Below are 16,260 nucleotides of genomic sequence, written 5' to 3' on the forward strand. Positions count from 1 at the left end.
AGTAACTAACTTAGTAAAAGTTATAGGGAAAGAGCAAAACTCTGAACAATTTATATACTAATTTATATACTAATAATTTATATAATTTATAATTTATATACTAACCAAATTAGAGTCTAAAAGAATTAATTGAACTTTCATATGCCAAACTATACCATACTATACCATACATACATACTGTATGTATGCATGTATGAATCTATATATCTATCTATATCTAAATAATTGCTTTTATTACTATAAAAGGTACTGTAGCAAAATAATGTAACTTTAAAAAATGTGTATTCATATGTATATATCCAAATGAATATTGTTCTTCAAAGTAACATTTAGTGAAGTTAGACCCATTATTCCAAATATGTTGTCATTGTTCAAAAAATCTTCAGAAATCATTTTGGAATTATAAATCCTATTCCCTAGTTATGGACTAAATGTTTATGTTCTCCTCCAAATGTATATGTTGAAGCCCTGAACTCCAATGTGATGGAATTTGGAGATGGGGCTTTGGGGGGTAATTAGGGTTAGATAAATTTAAGGGGGCAGGGCCCTGGTCTAATGGGATTAGCGCCCTTATGGGATGAGACACTAGGGAGCTTGCTCTCTCTCTGCCCGTGCTCCCACAAAGAGGTCCTGCGAGCACACGAGACAATGACAGCAGCCTACAACCACGAGCAGAGGCCTCAGAATAAGCCTATTTTGTTGACCCTTTGATCTTCAACTTCTCAGCCTCTAGAACTGTGAAAAATAACTGCTTCATAGTGTGGTATTTTGTTATGACACCCTGAGAAGACTAAGATGCCTCTAACAAGGGAATATTTAGGAATCATGATCAAAAGTCATTTTGAAGTCATGGGGTGATCAAACTGGATTGAAAAATGAAATATGGCTAGAAGCACTAATTTTTCTGTGTAACTCATAAGGTGTCTCTGAGACAAATCCCAAAAGAGGAGCATCAAAACTTTGTTGCACAAATGTTGAAATTATTACAGTCTACCACAATAACAGCATTTAAGAAAAAAATTCATTTGGGTATATATGAATATATTTTGTTTTTTTAAAAGGTCTCTATACAGCTACACCCATTAGAATATTAATGACAATCTAATTAGATAAAGCAAAGAGCAAGTTAACATATTTTACTTTTTGTATACTTACTGTTTTGTTACATAGTTAATGTATTTTGTTCATCCCTTCAACAACTATTGGATGTTGAACTGGAGTCAAGCATACACAAGGTGCAATGGATACAGGTCCAAGACAATACTATCTTTAAAGGAATTCATACCATGAATATATAATCTTATAGTAGTAGTAAATCCAAAGGTTAAATGAAAATACACATTTCCCAGAAGAGAAACATGACTTAATGAAATGTTAGCATGCAGATATAGTGTTTTGGAAGAAATGACTGGAAATCTTGTAAAATATTTGTTTTATGACCAGGCAATGTATGACTGAAAAAATATTTTAGTTAGATATTTATGAAATCCAGAAATTTATTTGAACTATTATATCCACCAATGTGATAAATAGTCCAAATTAGTTATCAAATCCTATTCTAAATTAGCTTCTTCAAAAATGATAAATTTTGAACTTCCGAAGTCCATGTAATTTCTTAAATTCTGTCATTTTCTCCACAATAATCAAAATATAAAACCTTGCAATTATTAGACTATATAAAAGAAAAATCTTAATTGCAACAAATTATCTTTCATGAACTGTGCTGTAAAAACTCTTCAAGGAGCGAATAGGATCTTCTCATTTAGTTAGGATGGCTTAGTATTTTCAGTAAGACGACCAATCTTTTTGTAGATGTTGTCACGTTTATAGTAGATAGTGTTCATGAACAGGCAACCGACTGTCTGTGGGTCCACCTAGAAGGATCTGTGATATAAATTTAAAATATTATAAAATGTTATATTCAGATTAGATTTAATATTGAACACAACTGAACATGAATATGCATAAATATGCTTACTGTGAGGAAATGCAATATATAGAATATACATTTTATATGTAACATTTGGAAATGTTGCTAATTTTAAACATGACATTTCAGATAATTAAACCCTTCCTTAATTCATGGGCAACAAAGTTTTAAAAAAATAGACTTTTTATTGCTTTCCTAACAGTTTAGCATTTGTATGCCACACCTCCTAGAGAAAGTACTAAATGAAAAGGGAAAAATGGCAGAGGAAGGGTGGGTTCATATGATTGACATTTACTTTGCATTATTTCCATTGTTTCTCATTTTGTATGAGGATAGTTGCATATTACTCTTTCCTAAAATGGAATATAATAAAATATAGATTTCCTAAGTATGACTTTTGTTGATGAGAGAATTTTGCCATTTAATCCTATTTCAAGTTAACATTTCTAATGGATACCAATCCATTTTCTAATAGACCCCATTTTATTATTGACAATACAAACATTATAAAAGATAATTTTATTTATACATCTCACACATTTTAAAGAATAAGAAACCATTTGTTTAAGAACGACAAGAAAAATCATATTCACTTAGTTCTCTGGCTCACTGAGTCAAGCAGTTTATAATCCTGATCTGCATATTTTGTGCATTTTTCTTCTTGATTACATTTTTAGTATTAGGCAAAGGAAGATATTTCATCAAGTTTTGCACTTGTACTCTGATAGATTCTTAAATTATGTATGATTAAGTTACCTTTAAGATTTAAAATGATTAAAAGTTGCAAAAATGCTTGCTAACACACTGTCTTTATGAGTATGTTACTCAGTTCTCTGTAGAGCAGAATTCAGGCCTAAATGAAACTATTACTGAAAATACTTGGCACCATTTATATAACAGAGCTGGGTTTATTATTTCCTTGACAATGTTTCTCTCCAAAAATAATGATATAAGTTTTTGTTTTAAATCTACTCATCAGGATAAGCATTGAAACCTAAAAATCTGCCAACTACTGGTTCTACTTCAACCTTGCTCAATTCATGAATCCGGACACAATAAAAAAAATAATACTGTTTGCCCTAGGCAAAAAAAGTCCTTGAGAATAAAGCAGTCCAATTCCAAAAAGGAGATAAATAAGAGTTTCGGTATTTCAAGCCAGATTTGTCTGGTGGGCTCCATTGTAATGTGTTTTTACCTTTATGATATATTTATAATTTCTTCTATTATAGCCAATAATAGGAAAATGAGACCATGTGAAGAGAAACAAATGAGTTAGTTTCAGTGTATCAGTGTAAGACTTTATGGTATTTTTATTAAGTTTATGTGCAAATGACATATGGGCATCACAATGGGGATGACTTTTGGCAAAATCATAATGAAGGCCACAGATAGAAGACAATGATTTACAAACCCATTCCTCTGATCCAAAGAGCTAGGACTCTAATTCCCATCCACTCTAAACAGATTAGTTCCACTTTACAAAAATCTATTTCATATATTAGGATTGTGCAGAAGATTTCTTTCTCAAACCGCTGACCTAAGAAAAGAAAAGCTATTTACCTGATCTATTTTTAGTGACTTGGATGAAATCATCCTCATCCTCATCACAGCTTTCGCAGTTTAATTGTTGGAGGCTTGTTTCTGACTGGCTTTCAGCTTGATTTACATCTTTCTGTTTATTGAAGCTTCGAAGTGCAACGAGCCGATGATGTATTGCTGCATACAGACATCCTGTGTCTTTGGCGCTGGCCTGCATGAGGAAAATTAAGTTGTTAAGAATATAAATAGGGGCACCTGGGTGGCTCAGTCAGTTAAGCAGCTGACTCTTGATTTCAGCTAAGATCATGATCTCAGGGTCGTGAGACCGAGCCCCATGTCAGGCTTCGTGCACTCAGGGTGAGTCTGCTTCAGATTCTCTCTCCCCTGTCCCTCTGCCCTCCCCCTGCCCTCTCTCTCTCTCAAAATAAATAAATAAATAAAATCTTAGGAGTATAAATAACTTAATAGCCACATTTTAGAGATTTTTAATCTTCAACTATTAATAAGGAAAGAATTATATGGCATAAATCTAGAATATAAATAACCCTAAAAATTAAAGAGTAAAAAGCCATTCATCTTGAAGCAAATTGAATCCGAAAGTGAATAATTTTATAACAGGTCCCAATTTGTGCATTTTAAACTGAGAAATGAAATTTTGTGATTTAAAATTTCTATTTGAATTGAAGACTATCCTTCCTCCACTGTTTTACACTGTAGAAAATTGTAGGGTGGATGAAAAAAAAGACCACCTTTCCTTTACATGACTGCGTTTCGATGTCCCATGCAAGCCTCACAGCTCAGTGAAAGAGCAGAGCTCATTAGAGCAATCTATAATATTGCAGCATAGAAGCTCAGAGTGCTGGCCATTGTGCCACAGAGCCACCCTTATGATATTGTATCAGAAACACCTCAGAAGGAACACCTGGGAGGCTCAGTCAGTTAAGCATCTGCCTTTGGCTCGGGTCATGATCCCGGGGTCCTGGGATCGAGTCCCGCATCGGGCTCCTTCCTGAGCGGGGAGCCTGCTTCTCCCTCTGCCTGCTGCTCCGCCCTGCTTGTGCTCTCTCTGTCTCTCTGTCTCTCTCTGACAAATAAGTAAATAAAATCTTAAAAAAAAAAAAAAGAAACACATCAGAAGTCTTTGCTCTCAGTACTTTTCCATGCTGTTTTTATGGATGCTGTTAATATAAAAAATGATGGTGACAATAACACTGGTATAACAGTTATGGTTACTACACTCTTTTTTATTCAATCCTTACAATGAAACCATGAGTGAATTATTTATTTCACTTATATTAGCAAAAGCACCCAGTACAAGTATTCAGTATATTCTCATTTCCCACATCCCTCTACAGATGAGGAGATGAAGGCTCAGAAAGGTACAATGACTTGCTTGAGTGTACTTAGCTAGTCAGCAGATTGGTTGGGCTCGCATCCCAGATCTTTGTCATCAAAGTCAGTGCTCTTTTAAGGTAACATGGCAGTGGTTTACATTTTTGTATCTTTTCACAATTTCGCAGAGAATCTAGGTAAATTATTCTCTTTGCTAACCCTCCAGAAAGCTGTCTTACTTTTCAAACCAAGAAATGAGGGTTGAACAAACTACATGCCAACTTTTTGGGAGAAGGGTCTTAAGTTATATATATATATATATTTAAAGATTTTATTTATTTGACAGAGACACAGCGAGAGAGGGGACACAAGCAGGGGCAGAGGGAGAGGGAGAAGCAGGCTCCCCGCTGAGCAGGGAGCCTGATGTGGAACTCCATCCCAGAACCCTGGGATCATGACCTGAGCCGAAGGCAGACACTTAACGACTGAGCCACCCAAGCGCCCTATATATATTTTTTTTCAAGATTTTATTCATTTATTTGACAGAGACACAGCGAGAGAGGGAACACAAGCAGGGGGAGTGGGAGAGGGAGAAGCAGGCTTCCCGCCAAGCAGGGAGCCCGATGCGGGGCTCAATCCCAGGACCCTAGGATCATGACCTGAGCCTAAGGCAGACACTTAACGACTGAGCCACCCAGGCACCCTGAGTTATATTTTTTCATTTGCATGTTCTTAAGTTCCCTTAATTACTTTGGGGGGAAAATAACTATAAGTTAAATAAAATATTTTTGTTCCTCATATTGTGCTAAATATTATATAGTAGATGTTGAGAAAATAATTGTTGACTCTTGACTGATTTCATTTTTTACATTATGTGCAAAGGTGTAATTTTTCCTTAGTAAGTTAATAAATATTGCAAGAGTATTTGTAATTGAAATATAAATACTACTCTGCCACCTTGACTTTCTAACATTAAAATTTAAATATGTCTTCCACTGGTCAATATATTGCCTTTTGCCAAATTCATTCAGATATATTCATTCAAGGAATTCAGAACAAGAAATTAAAAATAAAATCACAATGATATATTTTTTGAATAACAAATTCTCTATGCTTAAAAGAATGATAATTCCCAGGAAGTACCATAAGAAAATGCTGGAGAGAATGAAAATTGATTCAGTCTTTCTGAAGAGAAATTTGTCAAGACAAGTCAAAACCTTATCCGAAGAAAATTAACATGTATGTACCCAGAGAATTCCTCACATCTTTCTTGCAGAATTTTTAATAATAAAAGGCAGTAAATTACCTAAGTATTTAACAAAGTGGAATTAATGGAATAAATTAGGGTGCATAATAGAATTCTTTTCGCCTATTAAAAGAATTTTCAAGAAATGAACTATTTAATGACAGGAAAACACTGACTTTCATTGATGAGTGAAAAGGTTACCTATGTGTACTTCATAATCACATATTCACATTCTAATCTATTCAACCACTTTATAAAGTAAATTATTATTATCTTTATTTGGCAGATGAGTAAAATCAAGTTAAAGAATCTAAGTAACCTACCTGAAGATCATACAGCTTGTACAATACATACATACGTGTGCACACACATATATGCTAAAACATAAGAAAAATGTTCGTAATGACCATGCCTGGGAATGGAATTTGGGGTGACTTTTATTTGCATTTAGCTGGCTTATCTCTAGCAGATATCCTACAATTTATGCAGCCAGCGTGGGTCAAATACTGAACAGCAGAATCTCATCTTAGCTAATGGTCTCAATCTTAGTATCAGCTACAGGCAGGCTGCTTTACTTGCTCAAAGCCAGGGGATCCAGCCTGGCAGAGTATCAGGGATTGTCTCCCTCGACGGTAAACAACATTTGGGCATTATCTTACTCTAACATCTCAATACTCAACATCACTTACACCTCACAGTGCCCTTACTGGTAGTTAATAAAACCTTTGGTTTTTCATCATTGGGCACTTGGCAACTTTTTTCCCCATTACTTTCCATTCCATTTCCATTTCCATTACTATGGGAGCTAATTTACTTGTACTGTTACCTTCTGCCTGAGTCATGTGAGTACTCAGTCTGCTCCAGTCTTCTGGGTCTCAGCCCATGTGGGAAACCTAACCTTTTTTCTGGTTTGATCCCTGCCAGATCTCTCTCTTTTGTGCCTGGATCTTGTATTTGAGGTCAAGCATTCCTGCTGCCGGGAAAAGCTAAGTCTGTGCTCCCATCCTGTTACCTTGGAGACTGACTCATGTCCAGAATGGGAATGTGCTGTTGGACTGGTTGTTTTGACTTACGAGCCCTGTGTTTTTCCATTTCTCACTGGTTCCTTTCCAGTGATCTCAAAGCCTTCTAAATTTCAGCATTCAGTATAAGCACTGGGCTGTGTATTCCCCTGGACTCCTAGGAGCCAGTCTTGACAACAGTCCCTTGGTAACTTAGTAAGATTGTTGACATAATTTGTAATACCATTACACATAATGGTAAAGAAAAATGAGGAGGTTTGAAGCATATATCAATACAAATGTCTTGGGACATATACCAACTGATTACTATAGATTTTGGTGTTAATCTGTAAATTTCCATATAAAATTTAGGTCTTATATTAAACTGTAAACAACCAAAATGAATGGCTGAAGTTTGTTTTTTTGTTTTTTGTTTTTTGCCAGTGGTGCAGCTTACAATGAAATTAAACAATTTAGCAATTGCAGCGATCTAGAAATATAGTAGGATAATTCTCTATCACTGTAATTTGTTACTTACCTGAATTAAAAACACTTTGATGCTATAGTCTTCTAAATCAGTAGCTGTTATTCGCAAATTTTTGTGGTTCGCTCTTTGAATCTCCATTTGAGCCCAGAGTTTGCTATTGAGGATCAGCCTCAGGCTGCCTTGATTGCGCATAACTAAAATGGGAGGGTGAATATATAAGACTAGAACAGTTGATTACTTGACCTTCTGGGGAATTTGCCATTTTTGAAAGCAAAATAAATCTTTCAGTGGTTTTTCAGACTGTATTTTCACTATTACATTGTAATTTGGCTTGATTATAAGTTGGTTTTCAAATTGAGCTTTATTATGTTGGAGGACTAATTTTAGCTTAAAAGCCGGAATTATTTTTTTTACTATAATATTTAAAAATGATTAAAATTTTAGAACTCCTTTGAGGATCTAGTGGTCTGAAGAATATTTATCCAAGAATTGTTTGCAATGGAGAAAACTTGGCTTTAGGCATTCAAAAAATGAAATTAGCTAAATTAGCTAAAAAATGACATGGCTATTCAAGATAATACTATGAACCCATTAAGAACTGGGAAGAAAGATAACTACTGATGTGGAAAGGTGATCATGGTATACCACATAAAATGTACAATCAGGTTACCCAGCAATGTAAACACCATGCATCACAAATTTTGGCAGGCAGTGGAAAGAGTGGCATTGAACAAGAGTAGAAAACAACTAGCACCTGCCTTGGGAATAATACTTGGTTGGGTTACTTAGAAACCTGTTTGCCAGTTATAGAACTGAAGACACGGTTCCTATTCTTTTAGTGTGAGTTCTAGTCCTCGCTGGTTTCTTGAGCTTGATATCTGAAGCTCAATAAACATCCATATACATGGATCCAACTTCTACCAGTGGTCCCCTCCACAGCTTTGACTGCCCAGTGTTGACCAGTAAACCTACCGGCCCTGCCCAGGGCTCTCACTTTCAGTTTGGGCCTCTGAACAATGCCCAGTGTGTCTTTTCGGATGCCAAAAACTTTCTGAGTGTTTCAGTTTGATTGACTCCAGATTCTCACCATCACTCTGGATGTCAGTAACCACACACAGGATTCAGTAACCACACACCTTTATTTCCTAGGAATCTGACCCTTCATCTCAACCCACACGCCATGTTTAGAATGTTTAGAATGCCAAGAATAAACAACAGGGCAGATATTCTCTTTTAGAAAAACTATTTTTCCTTCAAAAATGATGTCATCCTACGTATGGCCTTTAAATAATACGGAGATTACTGTTGAGGTGTGTGCTGGGCTTGCTCATAGGTGCTTAAGTGCATTATCTCACAGAATTCTCACAATTGCTCAGTAAGTCATGGAGTACTATTCTCCCCATTTGAAACTGATGTAACTAGGGCAGGGAGAGATTAAGTACTTCGTCCAAGGTCACTAGTCAGTGATAGAGGCAGAACCAGAGGCTGCTCTAAACAGGAAGCTGCTATAGTACATTAGAAACAACATTGTTTTCAACAGACTGATTTGTTGACTCTTTGATAGCACATCTCCAGAAAATGATGTGTACCTACTGGTAATTTTACTCTGAGAAAGAGTGGGTTGCTTTACAAAATGATTCCTTACTTAGTCTTGACTGGAATGTTCCACAATCACTGCTCGCTGTGTCATTCAGCCTCAAAGCTCCTCTGCCCCTTTCAATCCAGGACTGTGTTGTTTTGTTGAATATAAAAAGCTTGCAGTTGATCTAAAGGACAATTTTTTAAAATGTCAAATATATAAAAAATTTTTTTTCGAAGTGATTCCTTTCCTATGCTGTAACACTTTTCTTTGTCTGACTTTACCAGAATAACCTCTCTTAATGATTTGTAAACCAGCTTTAAAAATTTAACTTTTAAAACACGCAATTTTTGAATAGTTCAAGTATCAAAAAGCAAAAAAGATGTACAAAATGGAAAGTCCTTCCCAACCCTACTTCTCCATCTGTCAATTTCTACCCCCTGCAACAGGTGATCGCTGTTGCTAATATTTTGTTTATCCTTCTAGAGATATTTGTATGTATATACATGCGGATACATATGTCCCTTATTTTTTCTATAAATGGTAGAATACCATACTTTCTGCATCGTGATTTTTCACTTAACAATATATTTATATGTACCAACTTTTAAATGAAATTTAATGTTATTTGAGCTATGTGACTTACGTGAAAGTAAAGGATTAGTGAAACTATTTGCATGCTTAAAATTTTTTGAGGAATACGGCAACTAGGATGTGGTACCACAGAGCACCGTACTATAATTTAATGCTTACCAGAATTAAATATTACTGTGTACAAGAATCACCCAGATGACTTGTTAAAAGTATAGCGTGCCAGGACCTCACCCCTAGCAATTATTTCACTTAACCTCGGTTTAAGATGATCTGAGAGTTATGCTTAGAAGCACATCTGTATAGTAAATGTATCAGTAAATCATGGGAGAAGAGAAGAGAAATGGAGAGATTTGGGGGTAAAAGCAGATGGAGAAGGAGAAAGGGAAATCTGCACCTTGTTGAAAAACCATTATGTCATAGTAATTACATTTCATGTGCCTCGGCTGATAGACCACTCAACATTCAAATCCTATGTATGATACTGTATATTACATCTGTGAAAGTCTTGCTTTATATGAAATCCAAAACTTATATAAAAGAACTTTTCAAAGAAAGACAGAATTTTTTTATTATCTTGAACTGAAATCTATTCATCTTATCATTTAAAAATGTCCAGGGTAAGTAGAAATTTTCAATCATAGGATGATAGCACTGATTATAAAAGTAGGCATGAAAAGTATAAAAATTAGGTCTGAAGTTATTTTAAGACAGGATGCCTGGCTGTCTTCTTTCTAAAAGACTAATGTGAATGCTTGTAAACCCAATAATCCATCTTCCTGAAAACTACACATACTAACGTATGAATACAACAAACTATTGGCTTAGTCTTTGGAAGCCCCTCACAGTTTTATTGAAGCAGCTCTGTCCTAATGAAAACTATACTTCTGCCTTTATTTTTAAAGGGGTTCCTGCTTATAGAAACTTGACTTCATGTACATACATGCTGCCAGAAAGAGCAACGTGTGGTATACGGACCTTTAACACATTATGCTCTGCTTCTTCCCCTGTTACAACATCAATTTTCTCCAGCAAGCATTTGGGTGATGGCTTAGAAGAGAAAGCAGCAGCTGATTCAATTAGGGATATATTTTTAATAGAGTCTGTGCCTAAGAAAAAAATAGGGGGGAAAAGACACATAAAAGACTCCATTTTTCTCTACTGTAAAATCTCTTTATTGTCCCCATTAATATACAGGTCTCCTAAGCTTTTTATAACAATGAGTGTTTCCCGGGGCGCCCGGGTGGCTCAGTCTGTTGAGTGTCTGTCTTTGGCTCAGGTCATCATCTCGGGGTCCTGGGATCGAGCCCCACATTGGGCTCCCTGCTCAGCGGAGAGCCTGCTTCTCCTCTGCCCCTCCCCTCTGCTTGTGCGTGAGTACACGCGCATGCTCTCTCTCTCTCAAATAAACAAAATCTTTGAAAAACAAAACAAAAATAATGAGTGTTTCCCAAAAAGTGAAACTACTCGAGTTTAGATAAATCTCTTTAATGATTTCTCACGTGCTCAAGTAAAAAAATGTTTAAGCTTATGTATCATACAACCATATTTGTAAGCTTTAATCTTTACCAAAAAGTTTTAAAGCACTGCATTATTGTTTTTGTATTTTATAGATACTAAACAAATGACATGGGAAAACAGGAAATACACTAGTTGAATCTTTTTCTTTTTTTTTTACAAATGACATAATTCTTACTTGAATTTGGAGAGTTGACAGGAAATTCTAGAGTGGATTTGAACGGTTTTTCCCTGGTGTTTGAGTCATTTTCGAGTTGAGGTTGGGTGAGATGTTGAGTATCCTGGGTGAGGAAAAAAGATATATTACAGAATTGTATCCCTATATATTTTCAGCAAGCCAAAAGTTACCTTTCTTTCGTCTACTTCAACACGGCAAACTCTACTGCGATCTTTTTGTTTTGGGTTCCCAATGTGCTCTACGGGGAAATCCTTCCTATCACATCACAGGACCTTGGTCCTGATCCTCAGGAAGCGTAATCTGGTTACCACCAGCCTACTTCAGGTGGGATCTCATTCCAGGAACAAGGGGAGAAGGTTTAGAGACCCAAAAGGAGGTAGCAGCTGTTCCGTGCTACCACCAGACCACCCTGATGCCTCAAAGGAGATGCAACTCTCATCTCTGTTTCAAGGTATTTCAGTATTCCCAGCGCCTCACTCTCTATCCAAAATAATCATACAAGTTACCCAGAGAACCCACTCACTGTCTCAGAGCTCATCTTAATTTTTCCTCTAAGACAATTTCTGCCAAAAATCGCTTTTAAGGCAGCACACCTGGGGCCCTGGACAGGTGCTGTAACCAAAGCCTGTGAAGAAAGAGTGAGTAACTGCCCGGCCATTTATGATCCTGGAGATCCCCCCGCAGAACAGAGGGAATTGTAACAGTATTTCAGAACTTGGGTTTCTGTCTTTTCCTTTATGAACTCAAAACTCTTCCACATTATTTAACTGGATATTTTAAGATATTCTGCTAAAATTGGTAGAGATGAGTGTGATTATTTCCATTTTAAGAAAATAAACAGGAAGGCACAGAAAGTTTCATGACTCTCGGGAACAGCGCATGATCAGCAAACGAGTCAGGAGGGCATTCTGACCCCCAGATCACAAGGTCACGGGATTATAGGATTAAGCAGAGGACACATACAAGTGATCACTACAGCTCCTGCTAGCCTAGGATGTTATCATCTTAAAGAGACAGGAAGCTCAGTTTTCCTTTGCAAGCCAGATTGAAAGTGCCCACAGGAAATGTATACTGGTACCTCCTCAAAGCAAATTTCTAATCCCAACTGTAGTTCATTTGCTCAGGTATGTCTCTGTCTCCCCTTAGATTATAAGCACCTCTAGAGCACAGTGTCTCCCTTTTGCTTTGCATAACCACTCACCCAGGTGTTTTTCAATCCTGGCTGTACATTCAAATCACCTGACACCTAGCCTCACCCACAGAGACTCTGATCTAATCGGTTTGGGGAAATGCCCAGGCATACTGAATCCTTTAGAGATTCACGAGATGATTGTTAATACGCAGCCAAACTTGAGACCAACGCCAGAGCTTTAGACATCATAAGAACACAAAACATGTTTGTTAAGTTGAATTGGGTGTTAAAGTTGATCCTGTGAGGCTTGGAAAGTATTTTATTTGTGTCTGTGGCATCTTACAGAAGCTGTGGTTAATGTAGTGCCAAATTTAGGACTAAACAATATGGAAGAAATGTGCCTAAAGGTATCGCCTAGAACTTCACTCTGCAAGTTGGTCCATTCTGGTTCAGATCCAAAGATGTGGATCAACAGCTCTAAAACTGTGGAGTTACCCTTCATCTTGGGAGTGACAGAGGGTGCCCCTAAGCTAAAAAGCTATGACACTACTCTTGGAATTTGGGTTTAGCCTGAGGGGGGTGTAGAATAAACCAAGTCTTAAAAGGGATTGATTTGTGAAAGCCCTAAAAAACTTGGAATAGACAGACCTCATGAGTTGGTCGTTTGTTATTCTGAGCCTCTCTGCAGGTTTTAAAATCTGTGTAGCCTCCTCTGGATCCTTGATGTAACTAGTAGTCCTAATGCTTGCTAGCTGTGGAGGGCAGAAGGGCAACCACCTCATGCAGGAGGACGCCCAATACTAAATAGGGATGCTGGTAAAACTCCTTAGGGGTTTCCACTTGGCATGTATGTTTCCCTAGGCAAGTAAAGTACTATGATTTTCCTCTTAAAGACTGCAAAAAAAAAAAAAGGTTATGATAATGTTTTTCACTATAAAAGCTTGAAGGGGAGGATTGTGGTTAACAAGAAAAAATTGGCAAATGATTTTAAGTGCATCTTGTTATGAAAGATGCTATCGAAAACCTGATATTAAAATATCATTACCAGTTAAGCTCATCTATTGCAGATAATTCTGGGATTTCCTTGGGTACCTTGGGTGTAACACACGTCAAAGAACTATTTAATATTTCTCATCAGTAATAATGTTATAATTATACAATTCCCTTCCTCTGTGGGTTCCTGCCTATTATTCTAACAACTAGAACTTGCTTCCCAGGAGAATCTTTCTGGTTAAAGAAAGAAAACGTGCCTTCGAACTCAGGAGTTAAAGTATGCTCCAATTTAACATTGTTTTAATTAATATGCCTCCAGAAACTCAAAGTGACATCTTTTATAATTCTTTATAATGCCAAAATTCTTACCAAAACTCTTTCTACCATGTTTTCTCCAAACACGAAATCAGAACTGCAGCTTTTAAAAGAATACTTATCTTCATTTGGTTGACATCTAAGGAAAAGAAATGAACATTTGCAATTTGAAATATATGGATAAAGCCATGATAGATCTTAGCACATGAAATAACCGGAAGATTTAACAGATTTGTGTAAAGCATAAAAATATCTGCTAACTCTTGTTCATCTGCAGCTGCTGAGAAATGAAGGAAAAATTGAGGTACTCCTGGGGATGATATTTAAAATACTTGACAGCTGTGACAGCACAAATTGAGACCAGTCCAAACACATGTCATGCCCATCACTGTTCAGGCTGTGTGATCAACCAGGGGCTGGCCCAGACCTTATCTGCTTGCTTTCCCAGCACAGCCTCTCCAGTCTCTCATTTCTTCTGTCCTCTTCCCCAAGTGGCCAATGCTCCCAGCTACCAGAGGTCTCCAGAGCAAAAGCACAGCCAATCTATCTTGTCAGTTATACTTGAGTGGGCTTTTGTTTAATTTGGGTTTTTTTCCTCCTGGAACTTTTTTGTTGTTGTTGCTAAAAGTGTTTTGCATGATGAGAAACTCAAAGATATACGGCTGTCCATCTGTAGGCCAATGTGCTCTGGGGTCCCCATTGTACCTCCAGTGTGCACCGTAGGTAAGAGCTGTGGTACTCACATGGGCCCTAATCATGTGAGTCTGGTTAGATCTATGGCTCAGTTTAATCTTCCCTCAGATCAAACATGCCTTCATTGCTGGTGATACCGGTAAATACTAACTTTCATTTTGTACATTTATACTGTTTTCTTTGTTGTCTATCCAATGTATGTCAATAAATAAGGAATAACACCCAAAATAATGAAAAATGGCAGTGGGGGGGGGAAGAACACCACAGAAGGGGAAGGCTAATCTATCAGCCAGATAATTAATTCCTAACTAAAAATTTAACTGTATGTTTTTGAAATATTCTCACCCAAGTCAACAAAGCAATGGAGATAATCCAATATTAATATGATAATCTTTAAATATTAGAGACGTTTTGAAAAACATTGTAAACTTGTGTCCTTTATAAAATCTCAAATAGAAACCTTAGCAATTTGGGGTACCTGGGTGGCTCAGTCAGTTAAGTGTCTGCCTTTGGCTCAGCTCATGATCCCAGGGTCTTGGGTTCAAGCCCCACATCGGGCTCCCTGCTCAGTGGAGAGTCTGCCTCTCCCTCTCCATCTGCCTCTCCTCCAGCTCATGTTCTCTCTCTCTCAGATAAATAAATAAAATCTTAAAAAAAAGAAATCTTAGCAATTTATCTGTGCAACATCAGAAAGCTATTTTCCATAAATGATTATAATGATAAAAAAAAGCAATAATAAAAGGATATATTTTCTGTGTCCTCATCATTAACTTACCCTACTGATGTAGCACCTAAACAATTCTGGTTAGTAGTCAGCTGGACTGAAATTCTGGCACTTGGTAAATTTTCACTTAGCAAAGAAGGGTTCCCCTCAGAAATCTGAAAGAAAGGCAATCCATCAGAAAGTTCCTTTCAATTGCCTTAAGGGAGGAGCATCAGACAAGGAAACATAGTTACAGTTAAATGTGTTAAAAAGTTACTATGTTCAAGTACTTCCCCAAGCATTTTTTGTACATTATCTCATTTACTCCTCACAACATCTCTGTATAGGTTGTATGTCTGTCATCTACATTTTATAGTTTACAGATGAGTAAACTGACCTAATGAGTTTAAATAACTTGGCCAGGTATGGGCAACCATGAATGGGCTGACCTCAGAGCCAGGGTTTGTCTGACATCAGGGACTATGCCCTTTGCCATCATATTCAGAAATCGCACCTCCTTTTGTTACTTTTATCTTTTTAGCCACATGGAGTTAATTCTCATTTTTAGCTTCATAGATATATCCTTCAGGACTATTTAATCCCCAAAACACCCTAAGAGCTTCACCAGCATGGTCATTAAACATTAGAGGAAATCCCATTCATCTCTTCATCTAAAAATTTTTGGCTGGTAACTTAATCAACTAGTTACTCTGTCTGATGTATATGCAAATGTACATTACCTGATTAATGTATAAATGAAGACGTGAGCAATTTTAGAACTGGAAGGAGCCCTTAAATGATCGGATCTAGTATCTCCAATGTTTTATGAACACCTCCCTTCCCCCAGCAGGGGTTTGCAAAGATGTTGCAAGGAGTTCATATCTTTAAAGGTAGTTGCGGTCTGCTTCCACTTTAATTTTATACCAATCAATAAAAATAATTTTGAGCATTTTTCCCTTTATAACAGAATTTGAGAGCTGAGAAGTATGTATGAAGAGAATATATGTTGTTGGTTAGCAGAGA

At 36.8% G+C, this 16,260-nt stretch overlaps 1 protein-coding gene across 8 annotated transcripts in view; it reads right to left on the reverse strand.

The window, feature by feature from the left end:
- Window positions 1-1,020: 1,020 nt before the first annotated feature.
- The window catches only part of RANBP3L (RAN binding protein 3 like), a 268,002-nt gene continuing 252,762 nt past the window's right edge, over window positions 1,021-16,260 (reverse strand). For all 8 annotated transcript variants that reach the window (XM_078066640.1, XM_078066638.1, XM_078066645.1 and 5 more), the window contains 8 exons: window positions 15,310-15,413; window positions 13,896-13,980; window positions 11,402-11,504; window positions 10,684-10,814; window positions 9,181-9,301; window positions 7,587-7,729; window positions 3,491-3,680; window positions 1,021-1,884 (listed from right to left, as the gene is read on the reverse strand). In XM_078066640.1, coding sequence (XP_077922766.1) covers window positions 1,841-1,884; window positions 3,491-3,680; window positions 7,587-7,729; window positions 9,181-9,301; window positions 10,684-10,814; window positions 11,402-11,504; window positions 13,896-13,980; window positions 15,310-15,413 — 921 coding nt within the window. In that variant the 3' untranslated portion in view covers window positions 1,021-1,840. The remainder of the gene's footprint in view (window positions 1,885-3,490; window positions 3,681-7,586; window positions 7,730-9,180; window positions 9,302-10,683; window positions 10,815-11,401; window positions 11,505-13,895; window positions 13,981-15,309; window positions 15,414-16,260) is intronic.

This window comes from Halichoerus grypus, chromosome 2, assembly GCF_964656455.1.
Source record: "Halichoerus grypus chromosome 2, mHalGry1.hap1.1, whole genome shotgun sequence".
Lineage (NCBI taxonomy): Eukaryota > Metazoa > Chordata > Mammalia > Carnivora > Phocidae > Halichoerus > Halichoerus grypus.